This window comes from Dama dama, chromosome 25, assembly GCF_033118175.1.
Source record: "Dama dama isolate Ldn47 chromosome 25, ASM3311817v1, whole genome shotgun sequence".
Lineage (NCBI taxonomy): Eukaryota > Metazoa > Chordata > Mammalia > Artiodactyla > Cervidae > Dama > Dama dama.
The window spans coordinates 47,253,898-47,270,251 of NC_083705.1; the positions used below are offsets into that span (position 1 = coordinate 47,253,898).

At 42.2% G+C, this 16,354-nt stretch overlaps 1 protein-coding gene across 1 annotated transcript in view; it reads left to right on the forward strand.

Moving 5' to 3' along the window:
- The window catches only part of ADAMTS12 (ADAM metallopeptidase with thrombospondin type 1 motif 12), a 376,425-nt gene that overhangs the window by 255,715 nt on the left and 104,356 nt on the right, over positions 1–16,354 (forward strand). Inside the window, exon 14 of the mRNA XM_061129264.1 lies at positions 8,805–8,925. Coding sequence (XP_060985247.1) covers positions 8,805–8,925 — 121 coding nt within the window. The remainder of the gene's footprint in view (positions 1–8,804; positions 8,926–16,354) is intronic.

Consider the following 16,354-nt stretch of genomic DNA (forward strand, 5'->3'; position numbering starts at 1 on the left):
TATCTACACAAGGCTAAGATTTTAAGTAAAGTGGTATTTGCAGTCAAATTATTTTCTCCTGTCCTTTTTTGGGGAGGATTTACACCCATCTTCTGCTAGATTTTTGAAAGCATTAATGGATACAGCATCCTCAGAGTTCTTTCTCATTTAAAAATATGTATAAATTTTATTTTATAAAATAAAATTTTATAATTTTGCTTTTATTCTTTCCCCTTTCTTTACAAAATTTCCCCCTAAATTTTGTAAACATTGCTCTTCTTTCTTCTGCTGTTGAATCTTATATGAAGTATAGGCCTGGGCTAATATCTCTCCCTAGGTAACTTGGTATTTTTCTTTCTTTTTATGTAATTTACTTTTTATTGAAGTATAGTTGATTTACAGTGTTTCAAATATTCAGGAAAGTAATTCAGTATGCTGTGCTGTGCTATGCATAGTTGTTCAGTCATGTCCAACTCTTTGCGACCCCATGGGCTGTAACCTGTCAGGTTCCTCTGTCCATGGGATTCTCCAGACAAGAATACTGGAGTGGGTTGTCATGCCCTCCTCCAGGGGATCTTCCCAACCCAGGGACTGAACCCAGGTCTCCCACACTGCAGGTAGATACTGTCTGAGCCACTAGGGAAGCCCAAGAATACTGGAATCAGTAGCCTATGCCTTCCCCAGGGGATCTTCCGGACCCAGGAATCAAACTGGGGTCTCCTGTATTGTGGGAGGATTCTTTACCAGCTGAGTTACCAGGGATTATATATATTATATATATATATATATATATATTTTTTTTTTTTTGTTCAGATTCTTATCCACTGTAGGTTGCTTCCACACATTAACTACTATAAATAGTGTTGCTGTGAATACTGGGGTGCATGTGTCTTTTTGAGTTTGAGTTTTTTTGGATATATGCCCAAGAATAGGCTTATTGGATCATTTGGCAACTCTGCTTTTAGCTTTTTAAGGAACCTCTATAGTATTCTCCAAGGTGGCTGCACCAGTTTACATTCTCACCAATGATGTAGGATGGTTACCTTTTCTCTACACCCACTCCAGCGTTTATTATTTGTAGACTTTTCAGTGATGGCCATTTTGACCAGTGTAAGGTGATGCCTCACTTGTAGTTTTGATTTGCATCTGGCTAATTAGTGACATTGAGTGTATTTTCATGTGCTTATCAGTTTATCTTCTTCAAGAAATGTCTATTTAGGTCTTCTATTTATTTATTTTGCTGTTGAGCTGTATAAGCTGTTTGCTTATTTTGAAAATTAATCCCTTGTCAGTTGCCTCATTTACTAATATTTTTTCCCATTCCAGAGGTTGTCTTTTCATTTTCTTTATGGTTTCCTTTGCTGTGCAAAAGCTTTTAAGTTTAATATGGTCCCATTTGTTTATTTTTGCTCTTGTTTCCATTACTCTAGGAGAAGGATCCAAAATAATATTGCTGTGATTTATGTCAAAGAGTGTTCTGCCTGTGTTTTCGCAGAGTTTTTGAGTATCTGGTCTTACAATTAGGTCTTTAATCCATATTGAGTTTATTTTTGTATATGATATTAGAGAATGTTCTAATTTCACTCTTTTACATGTAGCTGTCTAGTTTTCTCAGCACCACTTATTGAAGAATCTTTTTCCCATTGCATATTCTTGCCTTCTTTGTCACATTAACTGACCATAAACGCATGGGTTTATCTCTGGCCTTTCTATTCTCTGAACTTCTAAGATTGTTTATCATGGATACAGATTTAAACAATAACTTTTCAGGATGTCATCTATTTTGAATCACAGCTATGACATGCAATAAGCTTTTAAATGCATGAACAGATATTCCCACCCCTCTTCCTACCGTCCCAGCGCTGCAGTCTTACCTGCTGTCCTAAGACAGGATACCAGCCTTCCAGCTTGCTCACCCTTTCTCTCGGTAACCAGCTCTCTGACTTTCTGTTCTTTGCTCTTCCCTTTTCTCCCAATCAGTACAGCTTTGGCTTAATTTCCTTCCCGAACAGCCATGATGCCTTGAACTATCACATCAACCATCCCCTAGTCTTCTCTTAGCCATCCGTCAGCCTCTCACCCCAGGATCCTGATTTTGATCAACCCACCATAATGATTTTTGCTCTTATAATAAGTCTACTGTACACTTCTTAAAATAATAATTCAACTTGGTGAATTTGTGCCCTTATAAATCAATGTCTTTAACCCCAGCTGAGTCCCCAGTCTTACCTGACAGTCTTCCTACCTGTCCTAAGTCAGCTTCCTTTCTCATTGCTCTCACAATCTTTCTGACTTCTCTTTGTTCTCTTTCGTGGCCATTTTGGCCAACTCAGTGATTGGCTGAACACCCAGGTGTCAATTTCTCTGGGCCAAATATCTCTCCAGAAGACCAGATCCAGGCTCCTGGCCCTCAATGTTATGGTGAGGAAATTATTGCTGCTGTCCCATTTATTAAAGGATAATGTCATTTACCTGTTCTCAGTTAAGTATAACTGGCCCTATCATCACACTTATGTTCCATTGGCTAGGAATGAATCTCATCTTGGCACTAGGCATTCTTCCAGTCTCTGCCTTTGCCAAGGGACTGCAGAAAAAAATAATGACATTCTCAGTGGATTAGGTCAAGGCACCAGTTGGTATTTCAGTCCTCAGTTATATGAGAATTTCCTAAGTAAAATAGTGTTAACTCATGATGAAAAAATGAGAATTAGGTAAGAAAATACATTATTTATTCACTTGCTGCTGCTGCTAAGTCGCTTCAGTCGTGTCTGACTCTGTGTGAACCCATAGACGGCAGCCCACCAGGCTGCCCTGTCCCTGGGATTCTCCAGGCAAGAACACTGGAGTGGGTTGCCATTTCCTTCTCCAAAGCATGAAAGTGAAAAGTGAAAGTGAAGTCGCTCAGTCGGATCTTAGCGACCCCATGGACTGCAGCCTACCAGGCTCCTCCATCCATGGGATTTTCCAGGCAAGAGGACTGGAGTGGGGTGCCATTGCCTTCTCCACTTATTCACTTACATAGGGGTAAAAGCCCCAGTAAAAGACTGGGACCTGATTTCTCTTCGTAATACTCAAGATAGGATACTCCTCAGTTCAGATGACAGGGTCAAGAATTGGTGATACACTTCTGCACAGGAAAGGAAATAGCCATCAGAGTAAAGAGGTAACCTAGAGTATGGGAGAAAAATTTGCATACTATATATACAATAAGAAGTTAATATCTAAAACATATGAGAAACTCCTACAATTCAATGGCAGAAAAATAGATAACCTGATTTAAAAATGAACAAAAGACTTGAATAGACATTTCTTCAAAGAAGATATGCAAATGGCCAACAGAAACATGAAAAGGTGCTCAACATCATTAAACATAGAGAAATACAAGTGAAACTCATGAGATACCACCACAACAGTTAGAATGCCTGTTACCAACACACATAAGATGGTGAGTATTGGTGTGGATGTGGAGAAATTGGAATCCTGTGCACTGTTGGAGGGAATGTACAGTGATGCAGCCACTATGGAAAACTGTATGGAAGTTCCTCAAAAAATTAAAAATAATTTAGTTTTAATTAAATTAAAATATTTGGTTTTAATTAAATTATAATATTTCATTTTAATTAAATTTAAATATTTAATTTTGATTAAATTAAAATACTTAAATACATATTTACCTTTAATTAAATTAAATTTAATTTTTGATTAAAATTTAATTTTTACCATTCAGTTCAGTTCAATCGCTCAGTCGTGTCCAACTCTTTGAGACCCCATGAATCGCAGCACGCAGACCTAGCAATTCCAATTCTAGGTATATATCCAAAGAATAAAATCAGGATATTGAAATGACATTTGTACTCCCAAGCTCATAGTGACATTATTCACACTAGTCAAGATATGGATGGAAACAACCCAGATGTTCATCAACAAATGAATGGATAAAGAAAATGTGGTATATGCCTATCATAGAATATTGTTCAACTTTAAAAAAGAAGTGAATGTCATTTTGGCAATATGAATGCACCTAGGAACAATTGTGCTAAGTGAAACAGGTCAATCGCAGAAAGACAAATGCTACTGGATTCCACATATAGGAGAAGCTAAAATAGTCAAACTCACTGAGGCAGAGAAGAGAACAGTGGTTGCTGAGGGAACAATGGACAGTTGCTGTTCAACAAGTATAAAGTTTCACTTACGCAAGATGAGTGTGGTCGAGCTTTGCTATACAACGCATTGCCTGTGGTTAACAACACTGTATTGTCCCCTTAAAAATTATGAAATGGGTAGATCTCATGTTAAGTGTTCTTACCACACACACAAAAAAGGGACACAAGGAAACTTTTGGAGCTGATGGATATATCTATTGCCTTGATCGTGGTGATGGTTTCACAGGTGTTCGTATGAGTCCAAACTCATCAAATTATAAAATTAAATATGTATAGTATTTTATATATCAGCCGCATCCCCAAGAAAGCTGTTTGTTTTTTTCAAAAAAGAAATAATGATAGGAAATTAGAGTGATTTCCTTTTGTAAAGAAACGCAGCTTGTGGGGTGGCTGTCTGCCCTTTTAAGTCACAGGGAGGAGAGCCTTCCTGAAGTCGTTGTTACATTGGTAGCAGCAGCAAAGCCCTCTCTGATCTGCTGAAGGCAGAAAGACAGTATTATCTATCATAGCCCTGTTGCCAGCTCACAGGGCACGGAAGAGAGGGATGTCTGTTCGTTTTCCCCTGAGAGCCTTCCAGGTTCTGTATAGCCAGGAGGACCGGCTTCTACCTTCCAAACCTTCGGTTCTGTGCTCAGTTCAGTGTTGACCGCGCTGTGCGCAGCTGCTAGAGGAGCAGAGGGTGAAGTCTCCACGAGCACCATGCACTGTGCCCCGGGTCAGCATCTGACGGGGGTGTTTCCTTCCCCACCCCTGCCCCCTGAGGGATGCAGGCAGATATTGGTGGAGGAGAAGGATGCACTCAAGGGTTTGTTTTTCTGAACTTCTTTCCTTTTTCTTCATATTTTTCCACTATTTTTTGGCACTCCATGCTGCTTGCAGGGTCTTATTTCCCCAACCAAGGATTTAACCCATGGCCCCTACAGTGGAAACTCAGAGTCTTAATCACTGGACCACCAGGGAAGTCCCTCTTCACATTTTTTATCCATCGCCTCTTGGTAGAGATTTTTAAAAACACTTTATTATGTTGCAAAGTATATTTCCCTGGCTTGTTCCAAATCAGTGAAGAAATGAAGTCCCTGGGGATAGGATGTGTAAAGTTTAACTTATTAGAGGATGACCAAGCTTCACATAAATACATCATTGTAAAAGGCTGGCATTTTACCTATGGCCACTGAAGGCACATATCCAGACTGTTTCTTCCCTTTCCATCGTGATTAGCGTAATTTTTTTAAATCTCTTAGCATTTTGTTTTTCCCAATTGGGTCAAGTGGCACAATCTTCAAACATAAAGAAAGTCAGAGATGGTTAAGCTGAGGAATGGTGCTATTTTCTATCTGTGGGCATTCATTCTCTATTTAGCTAGTGGAGGGAGAGTGTATTTTAAGACCTAAATGGTTATTCCTTTCAGTCGATTCAAGGTGGCTTTAAAATAAGAAAGGCACTTATCTTTGAGAGAGAGAAAAAAACTACTTGGGCACAATTCTTCTTCCCAAACAGAAAAGAAAAATCCCACTAAGAGAATAAGGTGTGGTTTTCCCTCTTTCTATCATTGAAATATGGTTAAGGAATATAAGCCATAGACAAGAGCCAGCGACAAAGGACTTCAGCCGAAGCTCACATGTTTCATGACTTTTCCATCCAAATGTTACCATTCTTGGTATCTGATGCCACCAAACACCCCAAGTTTAATTACTCTCCTTTTCCAGTATGGGAATTGGATGGGAAAGACATGGCTGTACTGGTAAGCTGCTGGAGTCCAGCCTCGGCAGGATCCAGGGGGTACCCTCAGGATGAACGGTGTCAGCGAGAGAGGACACGTGAGACCAGCCTTGATAGGGCCAAGTCTGCGAGGGGGAGAGAGAGAGAGAGAGAGAGAGAGAGAGAGAGAGAGAGAGAGAGACGAGACGGGGGATGCAGCTGAGTCTGGCAGGGTCTGGCAATGCTTTATTTTTTACCGTAGCTTTTATACCCTAAATTAGTACATTTCTAAGGGGAAGATAGTTTAACATTACATCAGCTTGTTCTTCACGAAACCAGGATGTTTTCTGCATACTTCTTTGTTTATGAGGGTCTTGTACATTATCTTCTGGCCTTGGGGCCTTTTGACATTTTATGCAAGTCAGGTGAATGTAAACCTATTTTCTGTTTCTATGGTGACCTTAACTGAAAGGTAGCAGTCTCATAGGGCAACAGTACAGAGTAGAAGTATAAACTTGTTTACATAAAAATTAATCCTTCTGCAGAAGTTGTCAATTGAGTTTATCTAAGAAGTTTATCCCACATTGACTCTGCGACTTTGGTGAGGCAGCTTTTACCTAGCACTCCTGGCTGACAATTAACAACCATCTCATTGTTACCACACTAGGGCTAAGCTCTTATTTTTCTAGATCTTTAACTATATTAACAATGGTTTCCATAACACAACCTTAGCACATTAAGAGTAAAAACACAGCAAGCAAATGTTAACCCAATAACCACTTTTAGAATAATTTTTCTTATGTTTTCTAATAGGACTCCTTCACCCCTTAAAAAGGCTCTATGTCTATTAGGGCCTTTCTATGACCAGGTTCTTTATGCTGTTTTATGATTAGGGTATTATGAGCAGTCATGCATATTAGTACCAAGGGCATAAATGCATTTGGCTAACAAACTACCAGCAAAGGAGTTTAAATTAAAACACTCCTTTCACCCTGGATAATCTCATAAAATACCACCACCTGGGAAACTTATTGATTAAAGTTCTAAATTGATTCTTATTTGGGAAGAGATCAGGGAAGGCCTTCTGCCTGTGTCATAGAAATTAGGGAGTAGTCTATTGAGGCAGGCATCAGAAAGACAGATATCATCTTTAAGGTGAGCGCCGAGGGCAGCTTTTCGGAATCCCTGAAAACCTGATCTGCCTTGCCTGTCAGGCTTTCTCCTCGTGACCTTGTCATGGGTAGGGTCTCGTGTGTTGGCTCCCGGCAGTAAGCAGAGGAGAAGGAACCAGTGGAGAGGGAAGGGTGATGGCTGAGAAGGACCAATGGACAGAACACTGAGAAGGGATCAGGTCCAGGCACATGAGCAAGATTAGTCCTGGCTCAGGGGAGAAACAACCCGTTTCTCCCATGGAGCTGGAAGGAAGGAGGTCAGGATGGCTGGGATATGATAAGTGTGACGTGTGGTAGGGGCTGGGATCATAGGAGGCTCCCTAGAGTCTGATGTGGGTCTGCATGTCTGAGATCTCATCCTGTGTGGGACTGGAGTGGTCTCAGCATGAAACCAGGAAAGTAAAGGGAGTGAGTGACCGACTGTAGGTGATGATGACTATAGCCATTGCATCATCCCTGGGAATCTCATTAGAGAGGAGAGGGCGTGAGGTTTGCACATCTGAAAGAGATTTGCTGCTCCAATGACTCTTGATTCTAAGATGTTTTTCACTGTTTTGTTTTTGAAACTGTTTTTAATTTTGCTTCTCACTCAGGGGAAACTGCAGACCCATTCAATGTATACCTTGTTTCTCTCTAAGCAGTATTTCCTTTATCATCAGTGGATGCTTTGAGTATTGCTCTGGTCACCACCAGGAAAAGGAAATGTTTCTTTATAGACTCCATTTCTATTCTTTATTCTTTTTTTTTTCCCATTCATTTTTATTAGTTGCAGGCTAATTACTTTACAATATTGTAGTGGTTTTTGCCAACATTGACATGAATCAGCCATGGATTTACATGTATTCCCCATCCCGATCCCCCCTCCCACCTCCCTCTCTACCCAATCCCTCTGGGTCTTCCCAGTGCACCAGGCCTGAGCACTTGTCTCATGCATCCAACCTGGGCTGCTGATCTGTTTCACCCTAGATAATATTCATGTTTTGATGCTGTTCTCTCGAAACATCCCACCCTTGCCTTCTCCCACAGAGTCCAAAAGTCTGTTCTGTACATCTGTGTCTCTTTTTCTGTTCTGCATATAGGGTTATCATTACCATCTTTCTAAAGTCCATATATATGCGTTAGTATACTGTATTGGTCTTTATCTTTCTGGCTTACTTCACTCTGTATAATGGGCTCCAGTTTCACCCATCTCATTAGAACTGATTCAAATGAATTCTTTTTAATGGCTGAGTAATATTCCATGGTGTATATGTACCACAGCTTCCTTATCCATTCGTCTGCTGATGGGCATCTAGGTTGCTTCCATGTCCTGGCTATTATAAACAGTGCTGCGATGAACAGCCCTGCCATGTACTGGAGGAGGAAATGGCAACCCACTCCAGTATTCCTGCCTAGAGAATCCCATGGACAGAGGAGCCTGGTAGGTTACAATCCTTGGGCTTGCAGGAGTCGGACATGACTCAGAGCCTAAATCACCACCACCACCTGCCATGTACAAGTCAGTGTTCAGTATTTCTGTGTTCTAATCCATGGGAGTTAGTGTTTTAGGGCCCTTTCCAGTTGTTCTTGGACACCAAGTATTTATCTTGGCCACCAACTCTATAGTCAATATCTGATATAGGAACAATGACTAGTGTGTACATTTTGTATGTAACATAACAAGTGTAAAACACATGTACCTGCCTTCAGCCCTGATCTTGTCCAGAGTAAAGGGGGAAGAAGAGCCAGAGGTCCAGGGCAGGTGTGGCATCTCCTGCCCGTGTCCCTCATCCTTAACCTCTCTTCCCTGCAGATGGTTGGCTGCGATTATGAGATCGACTCCAACGCCACGGAGGACCGCTGTGGTGTGTGCCTTGGGGATGGCTCAGCCTGCCAGACTGTGAAGAAGATGTTTAAGCAGAAAGAAGGATCTGGTAATAAACAAATAATTGCAGTGGCAGGGGACTGAGGATGAAGGTCAAGATGGAGTGCTATTTTTTTTTAGCAGATTGTAACTTTTTAAGCAGATTGTTAACTTTCACAGAATTCAAAATAGATATAGCCTTGGTTACAAAGACTCCTTGGCAGTTGTAGAAAAGGGATTGATTACTAAGCGGCTACAGGAAGCATTACATTGAACTAGGGATCCAAGATGGCTGAGTGGCTGCCCACAGGACCAGGTTTAGTAGTGTGACCCCTGGGAGAGGATCCAGGGCTGAGGGCCAGTGGACCGAGGCCTGAGGGAGAGAAGGGATGAAAAGCTGGTGGAGGAGGATGCAGACACGGGACAGGTTCCATAACTGAGGGCAGAGAAGCCAGCAGTGGGTTTAAAGGCAGAAGAATCAGGATGTAGCTTTAGGACCAGAGGAGAAGCAAGGCAGGGTTTCTTCAATTTGCTCTTATTCCCAATCCCTCCCCATAAGAGGGTCCCTCCCAGTGGTGCCTTAAGTATCTCCAGGTGGCTTCTCCCAGCTAACACGTGCTCCTTACCCACACCCCACCCTTCCTTCCCCAGGATTATCTTTTTTGAGATTTCTTCCTTTAACAGCTTCAGGCTGCTAATAATCTTTGGGGTTGGAGAGCTCATCACCCTCGCTCCTCCCCAGAAATAACCAGACAAGAAAGGGAGTATCATTAAGCCAGTTACATTATATGGGAGCCAGTATAGATGTTGTACTTCAGAATTTTCCCAGCGTAGAAGTGACGGAGTTGAGACAGTACACAACAGCTCTCATCAATCATTGCTTGAGGCTACTCTGGGGAGGTCAGGGGTCCAGTGGTTGATTCTCTGGATTCCAAGGGAAGCAGGCGCTGGGAGTAGGGAGGCCAGTGTGTTCCACCCAGGTAGAGAGGGGACAGTACTCCTGTGCTGGGGCTGGGGTGACGCCCAGGGCAGAAGTCGGATCCTGGGGCACCTCCCTTCTAGACACGCTTACCACCCGGGATGAAGTGACCAAGTATGCCCAAGAGATTATTCATTAAGTGACCTGTTGTTCCCTAGTGCACATAAGAGTGGATAACCCAGATTTAACTTCCATCCTCGTTTTTTGATCTTCCATCAGTAAGGTAAAATTGTAAAGTGAAATGCTTGTCCTGCCCTTTCAAATTATGGTTGCGGGATTATATTTCATGTCTACTATTTGATAGCTTTATTATGCATGAAACAGCTTTTGCATTTTAGTAAGGATGTGAATGACAACCCATCTATCTTAAGTGTATGGTCAAGTGTCCTGTGATAGCTAATATTTATTCAGTCTTTACAAAGGTGTTATGTAAATAATTTTCATTATTTAGATGTGACCTTATTTACTTGGATTAGTAGAAGTCAGACTTAAAATTGCATTCCTTTATTTATCCTGTTTTATTTCTTTTTTGTGGCCTCAGTCATGATATGCTGTTAACATTATGGTGTGCGTGCTTAGTCTCCCAGTTGTGTCCAACTCTTTATGACCCTTTGGGCTGTAGCCCACCAGGCTCTTCTGTCCATGGGATTTTTCCAGGCAATAATACTGGAGTGGGCTGTCATTTCCTTCTCCATAACAGAGCTTCCCTGATAGCTCAGTTGGTAAAGAATCTGCCTGCAATGCAGGAGACCCCGGTTCAATTCCTGAGTCGGGAACATCTGCTGGAGAAGGGAATAGGCTACCCACTCCAGTATTCTTGGGCTTCCCTGGTGGCTCAGCTGGTAAAAAACCCACTTGCAATGTGGGAGACCTGGGTTCAATCCCTGAGTTGGGAAGATGCCCTGGAGAAGGGAAAGGCTACCCACTCCAGTATGCTGGCCTGGAGAATTAAATGGACTGTATAGTTCATGGGGTCGCAAAGAGTCGGATAGGACTGAGTGACTTTCGCTTTCACTTTCTCCGTAACATTCTGGTAACTCCTTTGAAAAGCAGAGTTTTCATTCTCAAATCTCTACAGCTTAACCTTTTAAGCCCTTAGGAAATCAGGCTTTAGTTCTGGGATCTCATCTCTGCCCTGGTGTCCTAGGGGTGAGGAAAATGGACCAGAAACATCTTGAGTTTTCCTCCTGCTACCACACGTACCTCAGAAACTGCAGTCCATCTGGCTGTATGCCCACCACTGAGCATTTTTATCCCCATTGCCTTTCTGCTTTCTGATGGCTGTTGGCATCCAGAGGGTGTGTCAACTTTATGCTGTTTTTGCCCTGACAGCTTTCTCAAAGCCCTCTGGCACGGCCACCCACAGCACAGTAGAGGAGCCCAGTAAGCACTCATTCTGGACTCTGCGGCACCCAGCTGGGGATCTGTGTTCCATATACCCACTGGACACTGGCCAGAACCCACTTTTGCTACGTGCACGATAAAGCTTGAAACATTGTTAAGAAGCTGGCTGCCACCACCACCACTCCCAGTTTGAGTGAGGCCTAACAGTGAGGGAAAATTTTGTGAAAGGGAATCAGATTGTTTTGGAGGGGAAGATGATTTATGCAAAGGCCAAAATCAAAAAAGAAAGTTCCTCTCCTGGAAGACACCCAGTGTATTAGTTGTTTTCTGTACTTGTTTACATGCTATCTTGTGTTGCTGCCCTTTTTGCACCTTATATTGTATCCTTTTTTTCTAACACAATGCAATCTGAAGGCTGAATTGTCTTTCAGGCTTTTTCTCCACCCAGCCCCAAATCAGCAAACACAAAGGATATATATGAATATAAAGGCTGAATTGTCTTTCAGGCTTCTTCTCCACCCAGCCCCAAATCAGCAAACACAAAGGATATATATGAATATATATATAGTAGGTATTCAATTTACTCATGTAAATTTCAGTGGAAAAAAATCTTTCATAGGGTGGATTCTATATTCCTTTGACAATAAAGGAGGCAAATCTTTATTCTCTAGTTATGTTGACATAATATCTGAGTAGGTATTTTCTCCTAGATGTCCAGCCTGTGGTTTTGCTGGAGTGTTGTAACTCTTTTATAGCACAAATATTGTTATAATACTGCATACCCAGTATTAAAATATTAGGTTTTAGTCACTTTCTGCTTCTAGCCCAAAGATTGTTATTCACTCATTCAGTCATGTCCAACTGTTTGTGAACCTATGGACTGCAGCACGCCAAGCTTCCCTGTCCTTCACCATCTCCTGTAGTTTGCTCAGACTTGTGTCCATTGAATCAATGATACCATCCAACCATCTCACCCTCTGTCATCCCCTTCTCTTCCTACCTTCAAGCTTTCCCAGAGTCGGGGTCTTTTTTCAATGAGTTGGCTCATTGGTGAGCCGGCCCAAAGATGGAAATCTCCGAATCCTTCCTTTTTTTGTGCATGTTCTAAAGTATTCTTTTCTCTTTGTCTCTCCACCCAGAGCTGCTGTTGTTGACAGCAAGCTGGTCACGAGGGTCCCATTTGCCTTCAAGAGTCTGTGGCTTGTGACAGTCCCTTCTGGAGAAATTATTCCCAGAACAAGTGTGTGTTCATAGCTGCAACACAGGGCTGTGATTGATTGAAGATGGCTTTGTTATTCCAGGACTTGTACATGAGATCCCCAGAGCCTTGTCATCACTGTTCTTAACCATGACCTTGAAAGAAAATCCAGTATCTTTCTTCTAAGGAAAGTAAGAAGCCATCAGGCAACCCTGAAAAGCAATGAACTTGGGCAACAGGTGCAGACTAGCTGTTGTGGCAAAAATTATCTCCATGACTAGGAAATAACGAGAATATGTGCTCAGTCACTCACAAGGATTCAAAAATCCTTCAGAGCTTGCATGGCCACACTGATCCGTGGCTTCTGCCTGAGTTCTTCTCTTTTTTTCCTGCTTTACTTTGGCTGTCAGCTTTTTTTCCAGTAGAAAGATAGGTGAAAAAGTCTGCAATAGAGATGTCCGTGGCAGTCATACCCAATACCTCCTCCTCCCTGGCTGCTGCTGCTCTTGATGATGGAGGCGTGAAATACTAGTCAAGCCTTTTTCTTTATTTTTTGTGAGTGCTTCTAAGAAACAGAGAGGATGATGTGGAGTTGAAGTATGCTCAGAGGCAAAAAGACTGGGTTACTGGTCTAGATTGCCATTGACCTTGGGGAAGCCACCTCTCTGGGCCATTTCTGAGGCCCCGTCCAACCCTCCATGGTGTATTTTGTCTTTCCCATTCCCAGCACCAAGGCTGATCATTTGTTGGTATCTAAGTATTAAAGTTGGGCAGAGTTTTTTGGAGAAGGTGTCTTTACTCATGGCTGCCCTGGAATGTCCCAACAGCTAAGTTTCCATCTTTCTCTGGGAAGAGGAACTCTGCTTAGTAGATCTGACGCTGCATACTAGATGGTGACATCTAGTCCTTTAAGTAGGACCTTGCTTGGGGAACAAAAGGGCTATCCTCTTGTAGACCCTCCATAATAACTTCTATTTCCTCTCATGGAGAAAGAGAAAAAAAAAAAAATGGCATCTAGGTGTAGCACCTGGTTACTGTGATGGAAAGTGTCTTCAGTTTGAAGAACTTAGGCCCAGAGTACACTGTAGGATGTACAGGAGCTCCCTGGTTCATTTGTTCATTCACTCACTTGCTCTATTACTTGAGAAACTTTAATTGAGCACCTATTGAGCGCTCGGCATGGGGGACAGAATAATGAATAGGATGGTGACTCTTCCCACTGCTTGTTTCCTCACACTATCGGGGTGATGAAACCACCAGGAATCCACTGTGACATTTTGCTCTTAGGGAGGATTTAAATTAGGAGCCTGTTTCAAAAGGAAGTTGGGAGAATATTAAATCCTCTTCTTCCAAGGACACCCTGGGCTTGCCCCCCAGAGCCTTGGCCTTCATCCCAAACTCCTGCAGCCCATTCTCTTTGGTATAGGACACTGACCCCTTGTTGTCCAGTTCCTCAGCATGATTTATTTCCTGCTGCCTAATCTCCTTGATTCTGTAATACTCACCTACCTTGATCATTACTATTAGCTAGCTCTTTCATGGCATTTTTTAACTTCTTGCACTTAATCCAATTGACTTCCTAAAACCACCCCTCTGGACTCCTATGGCCTTTATTGGCTTCTCTTGACCCCACCAATGCCAGGTCCTCTGACCACTAACCCAAATCCTGGGCTTATTCACATGGATTTGTTCTGATGCTGGCAATAAGGGACCACATTCTCTGAGCACCCTGGAACTCTCCTACGACTAATTGTGTCACTTAACTCAGGAGCCAAACCACCAGCCTTGATTCCTACCTCCTTTATTTAGTCCTAACCAGAATATACTCAACTTTCATTTAAAATCTTTTTATGGAACTAGAACAGTTACCATATAAAGTTCACCTTTAATTTTATGTTTTAAGTACTACATTTGCATATCTATTGAGTAGATTTGATGCATATAGTCTTTTGGCACAATACTTAATTTAATTTCCACTGTCTCATATACCTTACATACAGTTTTTTATTTCTACAATTCAGCATGCTAAAAAAAAAAAGGTCTAGAGTCTAGAGAGCAGAAGAAACACACAGAATGTCCCTCTTCTTTAACTCTTGCTACTAGCATCCATATCTTCAGAAGAAGAGATTCCTGGAATGGAAGAAAACCAGCAGCTGCCTGAAATTGTGTACCTGACCCCCTGGATCCCATCCTGAATTGATTTTGTGTGTTTATATGCTTGGTTCTTCTGGCTGCAGCTCCCTGGGTTCTGCCACTGATCTTTATGGTCAAAAGATTAAATTCACATAGAGTTCAGAATTGACAAAAGTTATAACTTAAATTCCCATCTTAATTCCAAAATGAAGCACATTCTGGACTTTGGCTTGGGGCCTCTAGGCTCTGTGACAAAGTAATGTGATCATGAATATGAACGGAGCCCATGAAGAGCACTCACAGCGCAGGTCGGGGCTGTGGCCTCGAGTGCAGGGTCTATACAAGTCTGGGCAGTAGGACTTGAGATGCTTTTAAGAAATGATATGGCTTCATGACTCAGAGTTGCTCCTAGGCTGTCTCACAATATTCAGTTTATTTCCTATTGATTTAAGAGAGAATAGGGACCATTCTGGGGCTTCCAGGGTGATGCTAGTGGTAAAGAACCTGCCTGTCAATGAAGGAGACGTAAGAACATTAGTTTGATCCCTGGGTCAGGAAGATCCCCTGGAAGAGGGGATGGCAACCGGCTCTAGTATTCTTGCCTGGAGAATCCCATGGACAGAGGAACCTGGCAGGCTACAGTCCATAGGGTTGCAAAGAGTCAGATATGACTGAAGTGTCTTAGCACAGCACATACGGGGCCATTATATGATTTTAGGAAGGTGAAATGACATGAGGAGGTCAGTGTCATAGAAAGACTAGTTTGCCAATAACATACAAAATTTCCTGGAGTAGGAGAGCCCAGTGCTGGGATATCAACCCAGGTCCAGGAGATGAGGGCCTGGACTAAAGAAGTTCATGTGAAGGGGATGAGAATCACATAAGAAAACATCCCAGAGACAGAATTGGAGGCAGAAGTTAGGAGATGATGATGAGAGAGAACATGGCTTTCTTGAAAACATATTTACCAAAATACCACCGTTACTTGGAAACTGTCCTAAGTCACACTTTCCAGGAAACCTTGAGTTGGAAGGAGTAGGGAGAATGGACACTTCACACAGAAGCCCTCCCATCAGAAGAGCTGAAAGCCCTCCTTGGCTCAGGATGGTGGGCCTTTACCCTGGAAGTGTTCAGAGTCAGGAAGCCTCTGTCTGTTCCCTCTGCTGTTTCCACTGGGTTGGCCAAAAAATTCATTCAGATTTTTCTGTAAGATCTTATGGAAAAACCTGAATGAACTTTTTAACCAACTCAATAACAAGAGGATCATAGTTGCTTATGGTGTGTTCATGACTCCAGGCCCCTTCATACCCTCTTTTGAAATAATTGAGGCTGAAGTTCCAAATCCAGAGCAGTTTAATTCTCAAAGATCTAGCTGATGAATACAATTATATGTAGCTCTTCCTCACTGTGATTTGTGAGCAGTTCAAATGCAGGTTTGAATCTGAACCAGACACCAGGGTGTCACTGCCGTCAAGCCAGGCTTCAGACAGTGATCTGTCTTTCCCAGGCGAGAAAAATATCTTTCCTCACAGAAACCATGACATCTTGGCCTACAGTGAGGATCGTCTTGCTTGCCACAAACTGACAGAACAAATTTAAAAAAAAAGAAAAAGGCAAGCTGGTAGTTGTAGATAAATTGCATGGGTTAACAGTATGACCCCTTCATAAACACATTTTTATTTGAAGTGACAGACTGGAAACAAAATAAGACAATGAGCAAATCCCTTTTACAGAATAGTTGGATAAGACGCATATTAGCACCAATAATCCATTGTTGCTCCTATGATATGTCTTCAGAAGTGAGGCCAGTTTTCTGCCCCATCCTCAAAGGTCCTGAATATTCTT